The sequence below is a fragment of the Sorghum bicolor genome, chromosome 4 (assembly GCF_000003195.3).
Source record: "Sorghum bicolor cultivar BTx623 chromosome 4, Sorghum_bicolor_NCBIv3, whole genome shotgun sequence".
Classification (NCBI taxonomy): domain Eukaryota; kingdom Viridiplantae; phylum Streptophyta; class Magnoliopsida; order Poales; family Poaceae; genus Sorghum; species Sorghum bicolor.
Genome location: NC_012873.2, coordinates 59,581,086 through 59,598,332, shown reverse-complemented (window position 1 = coordinate 59,598,332; position 17,247 = coordinate 59,581,086). Strand labels below are relative to the sequence as shown.

The window sequence follows — 17,247 nt, the reverse complement described above, 5'->3', positions numbered from 1 at the left end:
TCGGATTTGTTGCTAGTAGTACTAAACTAGTGAGATTCCTCTCCTGAATTTGGTCCATTCTCCCATTTTCACATCATGCATACATTCCATTAGGCTTTGTTTGCTGTACATATTTCCACCTAATCCACGTGGTTTGGCAGGGATTAAATTAAAATTTAGTTTAAGTTCCACCTCAGTCCCTCCTAAACCATGTAAATTGGAGTGGATTTATGTGCAGTCAAACAAGCCCTTAGAATTGAAGGAGATATATGCGTAGGCCATGGATTAAAAAAAAGGAATGGATAAAAACTTGCTAAAATCTCTGTTTCATTGTTGTAAAAGATATTCTAAATTAAATGTTTAGATCAAAAAATTACAGAATCATAACTACTAGCATCATAAAATCATTGTGGTCAATCTGGATCTTAAAGCGGTCTAGGATCATTGAGATCGTGACCAACTTTGACTGCGCCATCCGTCAATGTTACTTATTCTCCCTCCATTTCTATAAAGAAAGTCATTTATGATCTTCAAAGTTTAACTTTAACTTCTTATTTTTTATAAAAATATTTATTAAAAAGTGGTATATGTATTTTTTTTTATAAAAATATTTTTCAAGACAAATATATTTATATGGTATTCACATAAATTAAAAATTATTTATAATTTATATTTCAATTATTTGACTTAAACTTTGTCTAAAACGACTTTTTCATAGATATAAAAGGAGTAAGTCGCTTTGACCTTTTTTTTCACTCACTTTATTATGTATCTAGACATATTATTATATCTAGATATATAACAGAATAAATGTATCAAAAAAATTAAAACGATTTATAATTTAGAACAAACGACACAAGACAAAGAAAGCAAGCCCCATAGATTTGTCTCTGGTCCATGGGCGCGGCTGCTCCTGCTAATCGGCGACACTCAGATCTCAGCTCATTGATATGGGAGCTTTTATTAGTGCTTTATTACCACCCACCCCCAAATCACGCACCCTTCCATGGTTGTACCCCTACAACAACCTCTGCGTCTTGACCAAAAAAGGTGAAAAACACACACAAAGGAAAGAGGAAACACCCACTACCTCGGGGGAGGGCATCTCCTCCGGCTCCCTCCTCGAGCCTCCCTCTCCTCCTCTGACTTCCCCTTTTAAAATTCCCTCGCCGCCGCGCCCCGCACTCCCGCACACCTCACCCTCAACCTCAACCTTCTCGGCTCTCGCCTCGCAACAGGGCAGCGCCACCGCGCCCCGTCTACGACGCCGCAAAACCGCAATGGGGAACAGCATCGGGGGCAAGCGCAAGAGCGCCAAGGTGATGCAGCTGGACGGCACCTCCTTCCGCGTCAAGCCCCCCGCGGCCGCGGCCGACGTGCTGCGGGACCACCCGGGCTTCCAGCTGCTCGAGTCCGAGGAGGTCAAGCTCCTGGGCGCCCGCGCGCGCCCGCTGGCGCCCGACGCGCCGCTCCGCCGCGGCCGGCTCTACTTCCTCGTCGCGCTCCCGCGCCGCGCGCCCGCGGGGCCCATGCGCCGCGCCTGGTCGGGCAACCTCAACGTCGGGGCCCGCGAGCGGCTCGAGTCGCTCAAGCTCGCGCGCCGATCCACCTCCGACCTCTCCTCGCTCCCCGCCCACGCCGCCTCCGCGTCCGCCCCCACCTCCCCGCTCCCCGGCCGCGGCGCCGCCTCCCCGCTGCCCGGCGCCGGCGGCGCTACGCCCGTGCGCCTCAAGATGCGGCTCCCCAGGGCGCAGGTGGAGAAGCTAATGGGGGAGAGCAAGGACCCCGCCGAGGCCGCCGCCAAGATCATGGAGCTCTGCGGCGCGCACGCCAGCGCCCGGGTCACCCCGGAGCGCCCGCCCGGGATACTGCGGAGCCCTAGGTTCGCCAAGACGCCCGAGTGGGGCGCCGGGTTCATGCTGCCGGCGCCGGCGCCGGCCAAGACGCCGCAGCGGTGGCCCACGCTGCCACGCACCAACGAGGTAAATTCGTCCGTATCTAGATTTAACCCCCATCCCCCCACGTGCATTGCATTATTGTTTGTTCCCATGAGACGTGAACGCAGTAAGATTTGCACGCTGCGACAGAGAAACGTGATTTGGGATCCGGTCGATCTCTTCGTATTAGTCCTTGTTAAAATTACGATTGGAATTGTAGAACGCCCACTTGTTTTAAGATCGCCTTGCCCATTGTTTTAGAACAATAGCATTGGTTCTTCTAATCTAGTGTGAACGCGCGCTAGAACGGACGAGGTTACATGGCATCTTTGCATTTTAGATGCAGTTTCCTTGTCGTTGCAGAGAACATGCAGCCTGTTCTCACGTCTCAGTGGGGCACTAATAAGCTAGCTTGTGTAAAAAAGTGGACGCGAAACTGCTGTTCTCCGCTCATTGCGGGGAGCAACGAACACACAAGTGCGCTGGGTGCAGGAACATGATAGACTTCTCGAGTGGCATCTGGAGAAGTTTTTGACAAAAGTAGTATACAATCAGTGTTATTCTAAACGGCCACTTAAACAGGCAAAACGGCTGTTTAAATGAAAAACGGTGTACCGCTGTAGCGTTTAAACGTTCTGTAAAACGACTGTTTAGGCGAACAGTGAATACAATTGTACAACGAAAACAGAGTTGCTTTGTCATGTTTGTGCTACAATAGCTGAATATCTTGAGTTTGGAGTAATAATCTAAATGAAGTTGATGGTTATTACGCCTGCCTGCAAATGACGCTGCCTTGTATAGTATATAGTTGACTACTATTTTTTTCCCCTCATTGCTAATTCAGGTTCAATTTTGATGTTTCAGAAAAAGGCACGGTTCGTGGAGTTGCCGGACGAGCTAATAGCATGACTCTGTACTTCCCTGAAGCGAGTTAACACTTGTTTTTTTATTTACTGTCGCAAAGCATGTTTGGTGAGGTGATTGTCAGACCAGGAGATAAGGAATTGTAAACTTATCTTCAGGCGGCGCTGTACTTCTTCCGCTGCTCATTTGAGCGAAACAAGTATGGTTTGAAGATGAGAAGCCGCCGATGGCTTCCGATTCACCTTTGATCCAGTGTGTCATTCTGACACCGTGTTAGACTCTCAGTATGTTTCCTTCCGCCTTCTCCAATCTGTGTGTGTTCCTGTTGGTTTATTATTAGCCCACCACTATATGATGCGTTAATGTGCAACAGTGCAAGGCCAATTATTCAGGTCAACTCTGGTTGCCATTGGGTAGCTTCAACTTAGGAAGAGGCACATGTGCTGCATCTCCATCTATACATACACCTCTCTGCAAGTATCAGGGATGCCAATCTGGTTCTCTGCATTATCTCATCCATTCTTGCATGATCTTGGAATGATGAGAACTTAATAAAAAGAGTATAACGCACATATAACAGTTGCTCTACGCTGAATGGATCCTTGAGTTGAACTGGTCGATCGTCTCGTCTGTTGAAGAATTATTGGGAGGCGTTGTTGCTCAACTGAATTCCTCATCGGCACATGCAAGAGCATCATTTGCAAAAGTCGTGCATTGCTGCACCCTAAGCATTTCTTATCGCCACCGATCACGCGGATTTGGATAAAGATGTTGCCCCCAATCACCAGTAAACCTGCACATGCGGTAGGATCTGACCTAGACCTACCATTCGTATATACAATGCGCCGAAGTCAGAATAAACATGCGTGTCGCGCTTCTTGAACGATCTCAAACATCTTCTGGACTGGACTGGACTCCGTGCGATCGCTTCGGTCCTCAGGGTCAGGGATGTTCTCTGAACCTCACTTGCCGCCCTCATAATGCATAGTTTGTTGCACCGCCCAGAAAGGCAGAGCTTCTAGTCCAGCACGGCTATTCATGAATAATGATTTGCATTAGTTGACCTTAAGGAACAGTTTCGTTTGCTGCTACCTGTGTTTGCCGTTACATATGGAAAATAAATTCCTACCGCATATTGCAATTGTTCAGATAAACAAGGTCTACCTGAGAACGGATTAGCATCCTAGAGCGAGCGTATCTAAGTACTACTCCATCTTGTACCTAGTATGAATTAATTGATTAATTTAGAAACGGGATGTGAAGTGAAGAAAAACTGAAACATCATGTGCCAACTTCTTGGTGGCCCATAATTTATTGGATTGGTGGATGATGTACAACAATTTCTTGTGCCTCTTCTCCTTATGCTTGACTACCGAGGAGCGTTAGCTACTGGCAGGGTTCTAGGATTCAAATGACAAAAAAAAAAGAAGATCTGACTGAGATGGGTGAATCTTGGAGATTTTGATAATTTTGGATCGAGATTCACTTGTTTTAACCGATCTAAATGTTCAGGTTTAGCTAATATTTGTCTGAGTTTTGGCCAAAATTTGGTCAAGAGAAAATATATCTTGATAAGTTTGCCTTCTATATTGAAGGAAGAACTTGTAGGATTGTTGTTTGAGCTCTAGACCTGACTAAAGATTTAAATTTCATTGAAATATTTTACCAGTATGATGTTGTTTCGGGCATCACTGAAAATGGGTGGATTTTACCGAAACTCGGACATTTAGGACTGAAGCTAGTGATAAAAGGTATAGTAATGATTTTCAGACAGTAGGCAAGGTGGACTACTCGTTTTCAACAAATGTTATGTTGGGGGGGATTGATATTTTCTGTCACCATGCTACCTTATTAGCCGAGTCTGTTCGTCATTCAATAGTATTTTTCTCTCACAATAAATTATCGATACTTTCTATCATGACTTTTCAGCCAAACACACGATGCGTTGCCTTCCAATTCCTCCTCCCTTCAGGTCCAATCCTATCGATCTGGGCCCCACGGACCTCGGCCAGCCTTGCAATAACAATCCAAAGCCCACGCTAGTCGGAGCGATCGCACTCCCAGAAGTGGGACGACAACGTGATTAACAGTTACAGGTTAAGTAACACCAGGCCTGCATTATGTTGTTGTAGTGGTCATGAAAAGAGAATTTGATCACAGTGTTCCTCATGTTTTATAACTGTTGTGATTAAGTATTAATAATGTTGTATCAATGTAGGGTTCGTGAAACATTTAGGGCTAGTTCGGTTAGAGGATCACTACCCCAGAATAGTTCCAGTCCATCAAAGATTATACAAATTAGACTACAATTCATGCCAGGAACGGTTCCATGGCAAGGTTCCGTATGAACCGAACGGTGCCTTAATAAGATAAGAATATGGCATTCAGGTAATCACATTGTTGGGAATAAAAGGAGATAATATGGAAGGAGGAAGCTGGAATAGCAAATCCTTGATCCAGTACACTTGTACACCATCTAAATCCATAGACTTGAATCCATCTGTTACAATTCCAACTGCAATAAGCAAAACAGAGATACATCTCTCTCGTTCCAAACTTCCTGTGTGGACAGCCTTACAATCTTCAATTGGCGAATTAGAAGCATACAATATGATAATAAAGTTTAAATTATTCTATCGGCAGTTATCTCCAGTAAATGAAAAAGCTCCTGCTACTTAAGCAAAATAACTGAAACTTTTTATGGAACATAGATACACTAGCTCATAAGCCGTCTGATTCCGAGGTCTTGGTGATTTTAGGTCCTGCCCACTGTTGGCTAGCACGTGACTTGGTCCATGGATCAAGAGGGACTCGTTGAGGCGGCGGCGGTGTTGCAGGTTTGGCCTCTCGAAGCTCATTCTCCCTGTCCACAAACCTGCATCTGACAACAGATAAATACATGTCTATAGGAAATCTGCTATATGTCATTTAACGGATTACCGCAGTCTGATTCATATTGAACTATTTGGACGTAACAATGTCAAGCAAAGCCAATTACTCCCTCCATTTTTTAAATATATGACGTTTAGTACATGCTAAAATAAACTAATTAGCTTGTCCTAAACATCATATACTTAAACACAGAGGGTGTACTTGGCTAGAAATGTATAGTCAGCTCCTTTCACTAAAGGAAGTACTAAGGAACAATGAACTTGCAATGTGCACCAAACTATAAAACCCTGTGAGAAGCTGTATGGGTAAATTGGTCTTGAAGAAATATAGATAAAGAATGTTACTCGATGTATGCCATTGGCGCAGCATCGCCAACACGTATCCTGGTTCTTAACATTCTTGTGTATCCACCAGCTCGATCTCTGGAATATAAGAATATACAGTTAGTTCCAATCCACTCTGCTTCCAAATACATGGGATTCTATTTTACTTTTCACATTTGTGTTATCATACAAATCATTATACAACTTTTATATGAATAGTAAAAGTTTTTGCTGCCAAATTCTTCATATTAATGCTAGAACTAAGGTTCTCCTTATGCCTTATTGCCTATTTCAGATGTCAAAATGACAACATCACACCAATTCTGAATTAGGGCTAGTAACAAATCAAATGCAGATACAGTAAACTGAGGGAATCCATGCGTAGGTAAAACAGATTACCTGTAGCGGTAGGCCAGCTCAGTGAATAGCTTATGAACGACGTCATCACCCCGAACAAAGGCAGCAGCACGTCTTGCTGCATGCTCAGTACCCTACACATCATGCCAATATATGATATAAGTTTCTGCATTGTTTGCCTCGAGACATCAAGTCAAAAAAAGTCAAAACAAGACCCAGGCCAGATAAAAATAAGTTTGAGTTGCAAATAAGCTTCTAAGGAAGGGCATAGGGCTCTAAAGTATGCCTATTGCATACACCTCTGGGACAATTTTTTTCTGGTTCTGACAAAAGAATAACATATCTAGGACTACTGGCTGTCCACAAAAAAAAAGTTTAATCCATGACTAAGGGCTCCTTTGACACATATTCTTGCCACTGATTCCCTTGAGAAACCAGCAGATCCCCATCAAATGTCTTTTCTTCCGTCAGCTCCATGTGGGAATCACAGTGAACTGATTCGCCATTTTGCACACGTGAGGCAAGTCAGTCAAAACCTCATTTCACGCGCGACTAACCCACCTGTTCCACCGACCCCATTATCCTCTGTCGCTACGGTTGGCTCTCCTTGGCGCCGAGCTCCCCATTGGTGGGAAGCTCGTCCTCAGATGTGAGCTCCCAGTCAGGGTCAAGCTCTCCATCGTGCTGAGCTCCCGGTCCCACCTCCCCTCCGTGGCAAGCTCCTCCTTGATCGTAAGCTTGCCCTCCATGCTGAGCTCTCTTTCACCGCAAGCTTTCCCTCCATGCTGATCTCTCTTCCTCGGTGAGCTTGCCCTCCACATTGAGCTCCCATGCATGGCAATTGCCCTCTGCACTGAGTTCCCTTCCACACGAGCTTGCCCTTCACAATGAGGAACCCTGCTGCCCACCGAGGTCTCCCACGCAACCAGTGAATCAATTCAATTTGTTGCCACCCTTTGCACAGACGAAGAAGGAATGCGGTTTATCCTCTCTTTTAAGAATTAGAACCCAACCAGCTATTCAAACAATTTCACAGCTGAATTAGCACTGTCAGGATGAATTGAATCACTTCCAAAGTGAATCAGAATCTGGAGCCATGCCAAATGGGTCCTAGGATGTTAGGGTTATTGGATCTTATATTACAAATTAGCATTGACAATAGAAGATGCTAAGTTCTATGCCAGAAAGGCAGAAACAAAGATGCTGGTCTGCATACTTGAGAAAAAACAAAGGTGTTGGTCTGATTGCTTAAAACATTGCTTTACTTAAAAATAGCTGGAAAAGCAACTACTTATACATGTCTAATTGAGATTTCAATGTAGCAGAGTGTCAAACAAATAGACAGGAAGCATTATTTCTGAAGTGGTAATCAGACAATCAGTGGCCAATAGTGTCCAACTCCAATTCAGGTACCAATGCATAGATACCATGTGGAGAAGCAATCTAAATTGTAGAGGTGAATACCAAATATATGAACACTAATTTCTTTCTTACAAATACTTCTAACCTATGAGCATACTTTGCAAAAATGTTCGCTAGGTTATTTGCCGCCACTGCCCTGCATAGATTCATGGATACCACGAAGTGCCCCGATATTTCACATTGGAATTTAATTAGCATCAGGGGACTTGTGTTCCAATTACCTCCTTCCCTAGCTGCACCATCTGATCCGCCTTCCGCCGGACCTCCTTCGCCTGAAACGAACCAAGGCAAAGGAAACACATTCAATGATCACCCCTCCTGGAAAACAAATCCCGCCCGTCCACCACACCCCCTGCTCGAAGAAACGCCGGTACATGAAAGAAAGTACCTTGGCAACAGTGGTTTCGATGCGCTCGTGCTTCACCAGCTGCGACACCATTGTCCTGCCAAGGAGACAAATCCAGAGGTCAGTGGCAAGGCAGCATAGAGCCATAGGATAGGAGCGTTGAGGTGGGAGAAAAGCAAGACCTGAGCATGGAGAGACGGTGGGAGTAACCGCGGCCGAGCTTGCGGAATTTACCCATGGCGACTGCGGGGTGGAGCAGCCAGCAGCGGTGAGGGTTGTGAGGGGTTGCCGATAGAGTTAGTTGCCGATGTTGCCTAAAAGTCAGGGATGTTAGAGTAGCACAAATAATATAAATTCATATGTATAATAATATATATTGCAGGTAGGGCCTATTCAATTGCTCAATAAATTTTTCATACTCAGTATCACATCTAAAACTTTTACCTTAAATCATATCAGAGACAAACAATGTAAAGCAAGAGTGACAAGAGGCAATCAAACTAATTAAATCAATACCCCTTAAGCTGCATGATAGCAGGACCAATAATAGAAGTAAGGTGCAAAGTCACAATGTGAGCAAAATTTTTAAGGAGTCCCCATGGTAAAATTCTAACCCTTATAGACAGACTTAAATGAAGAGCCAAAATGGTAGTAATTGTGAAAAGATAGCTGGACCTGGACGACAAAAGGAAGCCTAAGAAAATGGTACCTTAGAGTGAATTGCCTTTTTAGTTTCTTTAATTAACTGGGATATGTTTACATGGAAAAGAAGATGTACCATCCAAAAAATGAAGATGTACTGAACAACTATAAGCATGCCAGTGCCAGGTTCTAAATGACCAACTATAAGCTGAAACAAGTAGTGGCAAGTGAATATAATCACAGTTTACCAACTCAGTCAATCAAGTGGCGCAAAGGTGTTGTTTCTGTTACAAGTCTAAAATACAGCAGTTTTAAGGATAACTTTTATCTCATCTTACTTTTACAGTTTTACTTGAACATGGCAGGGAGGTGATATTTCTGCACAAGTCTAAAAATGCAGTAGCAATATCTAAGAGCAGTGACATGTAAGTTAACACCTAAAAAGTTTTACTGCCTATTACGTAAATTTGCCAAAAAAAGTAAGTCCACTCATATTATTAACTTAAATATCTTTCTAACATGCTGAGAAATCTGGAAAACATTAAGACCTCTGGTGAACAATAAAAATAGTAAGGAAATGAAGTAAATTTACAGGTTGCAGTTTTCCGTACTGTGATAGGGCTATAAAAAATTCAAATGATTGATAACAAAACATAACTCTAAGTATTACATAGAGAGAGATAAATATATGATTAGCTTACAACTATAGCATAGGCTGGATTGAAAACATTAGTTATTTGTACCTGCAACTGTAGCTGGTTGAGCTTTCTTAAGTTGTAGTGTGGCATAACTCTATGGAGTGTGGCATAATTCGATGGAGGTGTACTGGAAAGTTGAGCTTTCTTAAGTTGTAGTGTGGCATAATTCAATAAGGTGTGCTGGAAAATAGGTTGCTGATGTGTGCTGTACTGCTTTCTGCTGCTAGAGGACTGAAATGTCCTAGAGGCTTAAAACTCCATTTTTGGTAGACCTAGAAATTTATGTTTCATTGACGTATCTTTGATTCACTACTGTGCTCTAATGATCTATTATTTTCCAGAAATAATTTATTCTCACAGGGTGTTATAGTCTGGTGCATATTTCAAGTTCATTCTTCCTTGGTACTTCCTGTAGTGAGAAGAGCTGACTATATATTTCTAGGCAAGTACACCCTCTGTTTGATCATGAGACATCCAGGACAAGCTAATATATGTCACTTTTCTATTCTCGCAGCCCTGTTCGCAAGCATGTAGATAAAAAACATTCACAAGCATGCTTATTTGGATAGTCTGCTCCCTCTGCATTTATTTCTTTGTGTATGAACCGTTGTGATGAAGATTAGAAGTTAGAACAGAGTATGTTTATTTCCTTTATCCTGCCTCACAAGATAAGAATACAGAGATTGGAAAAACAGCAATAGTTGGTCCTTTTCTCTCCAAGGATCAATTTTGCCCCCAAATAATACTGTATCTCATCAATCCAATTAATGGGATGGTTTTAGCAGACTAACTTCTCTAAACTTCTGATGATTTCTGTGTTTTGAAGACCTCTGGTAATTTGCATGTTAGTCAAGTGCAAGGGTGCGAATTGGATTATCCGAAGTCATGTTTATATCACACGTGCCCATGTCTCCTAAAAATCTAGGTGCCTGCGCCTGCCTGTGAGGCACTAGAATGATCTCTACTGCTATAGCTTCCTTCCCTACCAGCCATCCCTTTACTACCATCAAGTATTAGTTTGCATATGAAAGAACCCACCCCTCACTCACTAACTCATGTTCGATTATCCAAAGTAAAAATGCTTTGATCATGGCTACAGCTGATATAGGAGATGTATTCATCCAATTACATTCATTCAATCTCTCTCTATTTTTTGTTTAGGCCACCAACAGGAATTCTTGTGCCACTTTAAATTAAAGCCAGGACTCGGCAACCATAAACATGAGTGCTAACCTGGACTCGACGATGGCGCAAGGCTGCAGCCCTGTAGCCTGTAGGGAGCTGGGATTTGCCCCGCCGCCGGTCGCCGTTCGACGCTTGCCGTCGCCGCCAAGTCGTCAGTCGAAGTGGGATTGCGGGAGTCGGGATGCGGCGCCGTTCTACTGCGAGCGTGCGGGGGAAGGGGAGTAGGTCAAGGATCACTCGTGGGAGAGTGGGAGGCAGGTTGGGCCATTTTCATTTCATGGGCCGAATCCAAATTGGCCCATACGTATTTGATACTCGGATCCAGGCCAGTAGGTAGTACGGCCTGGAAACGTATCCGGGGCGTATCTGAGCCGTATCCACGTCCAATACGGATCGGGTATGCGATACGGATCCTATGCGCGCATCATAGCTGCCGGAGTGCCGGGTAGACCGAGTTCGGACTTCGGAGGGGGTCCGAGAGCATCCCCAGTAACCAGCTATTTGCCCAGGTATTATAATGTGGACAGTAAAAAAAATAGTGGAGAGAGAGTTGATCTATTTCATGCAGTGTAAGAATCTATGAGAAAAACATGTGGATCTAATAGTACATAAAAAAAATAAAAATATATAAAAAGTCTTTACTTATCTCTCACCTCCACACACACAACCAGACAACCTCCACACAGCTACCTACATAGCTAGCGCCGCTGCCAAGATTTGCTTAGGAAATAGAAACCGAACATAAGGGCGAGTCTCAATGGCCTGTTTTAATACAAAACAAATCTGCTGACAGAGCATTAATAAAACGAACAATGAAACAACCTCCACAATGCATGAGTTTCACCTTGATGTTTCCTAGGATGGGCAAAGCATTTAATTACTGCAAAATGATTGGATCACATGCAAGATGGTGAAACGATTTAGTCCTCAGTGGGGATTTCATCCTGTTTCACCGCGTGGGAAACAACGCCAGCGGAGTTTCACCATGGTGAAACTACTTCCTTCTCTCTCCTCTTCGTTTCATGCAAAATGTACAGTTTTGCTGACATAACGCTCTAATAAATATGCATGACATCCTGGTGAAACTCCCACTAAGACTGGCCTAAGTGGCACACTGGTTATATCAATCATCAATGTAGTACTTATATACATCCTGTATCCCAAAATAATTGAACATTTCATGTTTTGAAGAATCATTTTTTAATTTGATATAAGATTTATAGAAAAATTATCAATACTTATTTTCTAATATATTTATTATTATAAAAAATATTATAAAATTATATTTCACTATTAATAGCCACAGATGAACAAATTTGGATATATGAATCGATTAGATTTGGTCTGGTTGGTATGTGCACTGTGCAGAAAAAAAAACTGGACGACATTCACAGTAAGAATAATCAAAGATTCAGGGGATTTACAGAGGGAATACAAGGTTCTAGTCTTCTAGATACCATACAATTCGTCTGTGACACCAAAGGGATCATAAATTACAAGGTGGCCGCTTTTAACATCTGGACCAAAGAAACCAGGATTCTGGGAAGCGCTGATTCACAAAGATAAACTCAAATCACCGTGCATCAAGTGATACAAACACACAGAAAGACTACTTTGCTGTTCTAGAGTGCTTGATAAGCCAGTCGATGACGACGTCTATGTTCACAGAATCCTTACAGGAGATCATGTAGCAACAAACTTCACGGTCCTTTATCAATTCCAGTCCGCTGAAAACAAAAAAATGAAGAGAACTTCAGCTGAAATATCATGCGGAAAGTAGAATGATGAGTAGGCAAATGAAGAAGATTGAGCTCACAGTTGATCAACCAACGCCTGCTTTGAAAGCGCTTCTGACTTGTCAATTTTGTTGCCGAGGACAAGCAAAGGAATTCCAGCTAAAGACTGTTTCGTCAGCAGATCATGCAATTCACTTTTCGCTATTGGGACACTATCTCTGTCAGCAGCGTCCACAACATATCTGCAATTAATCACAAAATTATCAAATCATGCTCCATCAGGGATATCCAGTAAGGCTAGATATCTGGGTAACAACAGTCGTACACACACACACACACCCAAGATAACATGTGATAAATACAGGAACAAACATCATGGTTTATCTTTTTATGATTCAAGAGAATGAAGAAAATGAATATACGCATTAGATGATATTCTCTGTAATGTACTTCGGTTCCTTTATTGCTTATTACTCTCTCTGTCCCTTTTCATCTGTCACTAGATTTATAGAAAATATTAGCAACATTTGTATCTTCAAATAAGTTTATTATGAAAATAGATCAACAATCTATCTAATGATACTAATTATGTACCATAAATATTAATATTTACTAGTTGAATACGTTTAACTTCTCGGGAAGTGAGAACGACACACAAAAATGGACGGAGTAATAGTTGATAGAGCGTCACTCAACAGTCCTGCCCTCTCTCTGTATGTGTCAGTTCCTAAATTACAGTTATGATCCTTCAAGATGTACTGCATGTCTGCATACTGGGGTAAACAGAATGCAGAAGAAGTATACTGCTCGTAAGGGAAGAAAACATGCTTAATCAGGGTATGAAAATGAATATAATGTTAGACAGTAATCTATAGTTTAATATCTCCTTGCTACATGGAATGCTGGGTTGATCTCCAAGGATTTGATTATCGTTAAGAAATGAATACCACCCATAAAGTGCTCCAACTGGAGGTCGTGAGTTGTATGTTAATGGTATAATCCTATCTCACTAACAAAAAACTGAATATCAAATATACAATATTGAAAATTTTAGAAGAGAGGAAATTACAGAATAGCAGAAACTCCACGGCAGTAGCGCTCCCACATAGTGCGGAATCTCCGCTGCCCACCAAGATCCCAAAGTTTAATTGTGACATTTCCCTTGGTGACTTTCCGCATATTGAAGCCTACCTGTTTCACAGATGAGCATTTTAGATCACTTACATAACCAAAATTTGTTCAGGATATCATAAAGGAAGTGTTTGTAGGTGCGTACAGTGGGAATCATGTCCTCGCTGTAGCCACCTGTCTGCAAAGCACAGCAGCCATGAATTAAAATCAGAACACCACATCAAACATGGTAATGTATCTTAAGTTGAGTGAGTTGATGCATACAGCAACAGCATTGACTAGCGATGTCTTCCCAGCATTCTGCAACCCAACCAGGGAGAGTTCCATTTCTTGCTTAAAAAACAAGCTGAAAAAGAAATATAACTGCCATGAGTACAATTGCGACAAATCAATATGCAATGCTAGTAGAGAAAGGATCTCATTTATCACAATGGTACGCCTACTAGTTTCACACTAGCAGAGAAAGGATCTCATTTATCACAAGCAGAACTAAGAGTGAACAGAGAAATAAAAAATGATCTGCCTGAAACTAAAATTCATCAAAAAAAAAAACCAATCATTCATACACAATCAAGCACTTCCTGAAGGGAAGGAACAGATCCTAACAATGGAAGTCTTCATCCACACTGTGGATTGCAGGCACTCTTTTTGAAAATCGAATATAAACCTCTTTCGGGCATCCCCTTTATACTTCAGAAGCTTGATCGTGCATCTATCCATCTTCGCTCAACAATCGTGAGTATATATATTGCCATCATACGCACCGACCAAACAGCTGAAGTGAACACGACGTAATTTTGAATTTTGAACCCGTACTCCAATCAATTCTCTTTACCCTTGTATTATAACTATCCTGACAGCATGAAGATCTACCGATGCTAGTATACAGAAGCAACTGACGATTGCGTTACGTGCGTGTGGTAGTAACTGTTACTAGCGTGGATCTAACTGCGGAGAGCACGAATTCGCAACCAAGCCGCATAAACATCGCCGCAAGGGAATCCAGTCTAGCCCAATCCCAAGAGAACTCATGGTCCCGCCCCAATCGAGACACCTCGAAGCTGTTTAGTTCGAAACAAAGGGGCGGGAAGGGTTCCCACCAAACGAATGGATTGGAGCGGAAGGGGCGAGGGCAGAGGACGGGACCGGCAGCACGAACCTCCGTAACCAGTTGAGGAGCGAGTCCCAGAGCCCCATGCCGCTCTCTCCGGCGACCGCGCGAAGGGCCGGATCTCTCGAGGGGAGGGGAATCCGCTGCTGCTGCTGCTGCTGGGGCGCGGGGAATGGGAAGGGGACGAACTACGAAGCGGCACGGGACCGGGCCGAGGTCGATGCTGTTGCTATGGGCGGTGCGGCGCAGGGGGGGCCGGGAGACGAGGCCGGCTGCGCGGCTGGCTCAGGCTGGCCGTGGCGTGGCGTGTGGCGGGGCCGTGGCGTGGAGTAACCAGATGCTGCGATGCGATCCGTCGCGGGGAGGGAACATGGACACGGATCGGTCGTTTTGGACGTCACCGAGCGTGGATGATTGTGGTTTTCTTGGACTTGTTCCTTTTCGAAGACTGCCGTGCACACAAGTAGAAGGAATGGCTGCACTATTGGGCTACTAAATGGGCCATGAAGCGGCCCGTGAGACGGTGAGATGCTAATCACAAGGCACCCATCTGTATGTGGGCCGGGCAATTACATAACATACCCGATATCCATCCAATAGTACTGGCGCTGGCGCCTCCGTCGACTTCCGGCCCGCGCGCGCGCCGCAGGGCATGTTTCTTCCGCAACCCACGTAATAACGTGTCTTTTGAACAAAAAAAAGCAAAAACGTGTCTTTGCAGTAGTTTTACGTGACGTGAGTGCATGCGCTGATGCGCACGGGACGGGCATTGGCGTGCGACGGTCAGGCGGCGGCGATGCGACAGCGAGCACTATTCATTCATTCCCTGACGCTCCCGGTCGTTCCTACGTCGCCAGCTAGCTGCACTGACGACTGACGTGCTGATCAGCTCCTCTCTCTATTCATCATTCAGTGAGTGAACTTTAATTTGCTTGAGACGCACACGCACACAGACACAGCAGCCAGATCGGGATGCGCGGCCCGGCGGCGGGCGGGTCGTCGACGTCGACGGACGACGTGGGTGTCACCGTCATGCGCATCACGGTCGCCCGCGCGCGCGTCGCGTCGTCGTGCTGGCATGGCAGTATGGCACGTAACGCAAGCGCTATGGCCCATGGGCATGCACGGCACGGCATTGGCGTGTGTGGCGCCTCGATCTGCTGGCCTGTAGAAGAAGCAAGAAGCTAAGCACTACGTATCCTGTGTGTGTGTGTGTGTGTGATCAAAACGATCGAAATGACGATAATGGATGAAAAGAACAGAAAGGTCGCCGAGCATGAAATTAAATGGAAATGGGATGCATGGGGTAGGGAGGATAAGGTACTTTAATTAATCAGAAATGGAGCACGGCCGGGGCCGGGCCCCCGGCAGATGGAGCGCGCGCGATCTCATCGCACCTAAACCCACTACCACTAGCTAGTAGCGGATCCATCGAGCGGTGTACGAATGGCGCGCCATGACCCCATGACATGATGATGCTGCCTGCCGCTTGGCTGCAAATGATAGGACGCGCACACGCTTTGCCAAGCTAATTGGCTTTGCTTTGCAGCCACATCGCGGTCGCGCGCATCGATCGCGCACAGGGGCCAGCATGTACAGTGATGAGTGATCGAGGCACAGTACGTGTTGTTGCATACGTATTGCGTAGGAGCTAGCGGGCCATCGCATGCCGTGGATCGATAGGGTCGTTTCCCTCCTCATCTCCTGTCACGTCGTCTCGCGGGCGCGCGCGCTCTGCTCCGAGATTCCACGCGCCGCCTCGGGTCTTGTGGTGCTTCCATCTGCCACCTTTTACTCCCCTTGCCGACCGTCACATCCGTCGACCACAGTGCCGGCCGGTGGTTCGCTCGAAACTGCGCTAGTAGTACTACGCGGAAAGCGGGAAACCGCACCTGCGGCTGTGGGCGACCGAGCACCCGCGCTAGCTGCCGTGGACGGCTCAGGTGAAAGCAGATTCCGTTCCCGGGCCCGGCCGGCCGGCCTTGGCGAAATGGCTAGGTTCATCCTATCGGTCTGGGGCAAATTGTAGTATGTACTACCTCAAAAGGGTCGAATGCACGTTTGCGCTGCAGGGATCTTTGTTTTAGCCCTCTTTTCATAGTAGTGATCTTCACTTGATTTATTTAACTGGCACTACGTACGAGTAGAAGAGATTTAGCGATGGATGAGGCGTGGCGCGGGCGGACCACCACCGCCCACCAAAGAATATACGATGGCGGTAGCGGCACCTTTCTCTGGGCGCCGGGATGGCCGCGACGCATGCAACAGCGCACGCTTCCACTCAAGGCACACACCAAAAAAAAAAAAAGAACCCCTGTGGCAGCACCAGCACAACAACACAGGCGTGAGAGTGAGAGGGACAGAGCGCGAGGCCTCGTCGCCCACCCCTCGCGTACGTGGGACCTGGACTGGACGTGGGTCCATGCATCCGGGCACGGCGAGATCCGAGTTCGTTGTCCCATCATTGCAATTGCGCAGCGCCTGACACATCCCCCTCGCTTTGCCCCGCCCGGGAAAAGGCACCGTCATTTCGGGCCATTCCGGCACGATCGGCCCGCGCCTTTTTTTTCATCCCGTCCCCAACGAGTCGCAGTCCCCACTCCCGAGAGCGGGAAAAAGGGAGG

The 17,247-nt window shown here is 45.2% G+C and overlaps 3 protein-coding genes across 4 annotated transcripts; 1 reads left to right on the top strand and 2 right to left on the bottom strand.

Annotated features, from left to right (window-relative positions):
• On the top strand, positions 984 to 3,273 carry LOC8077688 (uncharacterized protein At1g66480). Its single transcript, XM_002454288.2, has 2 exons — positions 984 to 1,961; positions 2,781 to 3,273. Exons 1-2 carry the CDS (start codon positions 1,260 to 1,262, stop codon positions 2,823 to 2,825), a joined length of 747 nt encoding a protein of 248 aa, XP_002454333.1. The 5' UTR covers positions 984 to 1,259; the 3' UTR covers positions 2,826 to 3,273.
• Positions 5,203 to 10,918, bottom strand: LOC8077687 (50S ribosomal protein L17). Of its 2 annotated transcripts, none has more exons than XM_002452558.2 (7): positions 10,694 to 10,918; positions 8,303 to 8,434; positions 8,163 to 8,217; positions 7,996 to 8,046; positions 6,395 to 6,486; positions 6,017 to 6,094; positions 5,203 to 5,655 (listed from the first exon to the last, which is right to left on the bottom strand). In XM_002452558.2, exons 2-7 carry the CDS (start codon positions 8,356 to 8,358, stop codon positions 5,502 to 5,504), a joined length of 486 nt encoding a protein of 161 aa, XP_002452603.1. In that variant the 5' UTR covers positions 8,359 to 8,434; positions 10,694 to 10,918; the 3' UTR covers positions 5,203 to 5,501. The 2 variants fall into 2 exon arrangements, with proteins under 2 accessions (XP_002452603.1, XP_021315925.1); XM_021460250.1 differs by having other exon boundaries at positions 5,203 to 5,661; positions 10,694 to 10,869.
• On the bottom strand, positions 12,013 to 14,981 carry LOC8077686 (ADP-ribosylation factor-like protein 8c). Its single transcript, XM_002452557.2, has 6 exons — positions 14,672 to 14,981; positions 13,777 to 13,858; positions 13,658 to 13,690; positions 13,451 to 13,572; positions 12,462 to 12,623; positions 12,013 to 12,372 (listed from the first exon to the last, which is right to left on the bottom strand). The coding sequence occupies exons 1-6, from the start codon at positions 14,707 to 14,709 to the stop codon at positions 12,255 to 12,257; spliced, it is 555 nt and encodes a 184-aa protein (XP_002452602.1). The 5' UTR covers positions 14,710 to 14,981; the 3' UTR covers positions 12,013 to 12,254.

Excerpts from the sequence above, each read along its gene's own strand:
- LOC8077688 (XM_002454288.2), top strand. The coding sequence starts at position 1,260 with ATGGGGAACAGCATCGGGGGCAAGCGCAAGAGCGCCAAGGTGATGCAG. Across the intron at positions 1,962-2,780 it reads CGCTGCCACGCACCAACGAG|AAAAAGGCACGGTTCGTGGA; the intron begins GTAAATTCGTCC and ends TTGATGTTTCAG.
- LOC8077687 (XM_021460250.1), bottom strand. The coding sequence starts at position 8,358 with ATGGGTAAATTCCGCAAGCTCGGCCGCGGTTACTCCCACCGTCTCTCC. Across the intron at positions 8,047-8,162 it reads TCGAAACCACTGTTGCCAAG|GCGAAGGAGGTCCGGCGGAA; the intron begins GTACTTTCTTTC and ends GGTTCGTTTCAG. Across the intron at positions 6,487-7,995 it reads TGGTGCAGCTAGGGAAGGAG|GGTACTGAGCATGCAGCAAG; the intron begins GTAATTGGAACA and ends CATGATGTGTAG.
- LOC8077686 (XM_002452557.2), bottom strand. The coding sequence starts at position 14,709 with ATGGGGCTCTGGGACTCGCTCCTCAACTGGTTACGGAG. Across the intron at positions 13,691-13,776 it reads CGCTAGTCAATGCTGTTGCT|ACAGGTGGCTACAGCGAGGA; the intron begins GTATGCATCAAC and ends TGTGCTTTGCAG. Across the intron at positions 13,573-13,657 it reads GCGAGGACATGATTCCCACT|GTAGGCTTCAATATGCGGAA; the intron begins GTACGCACCTAC and ends TCTGTGAAACAG.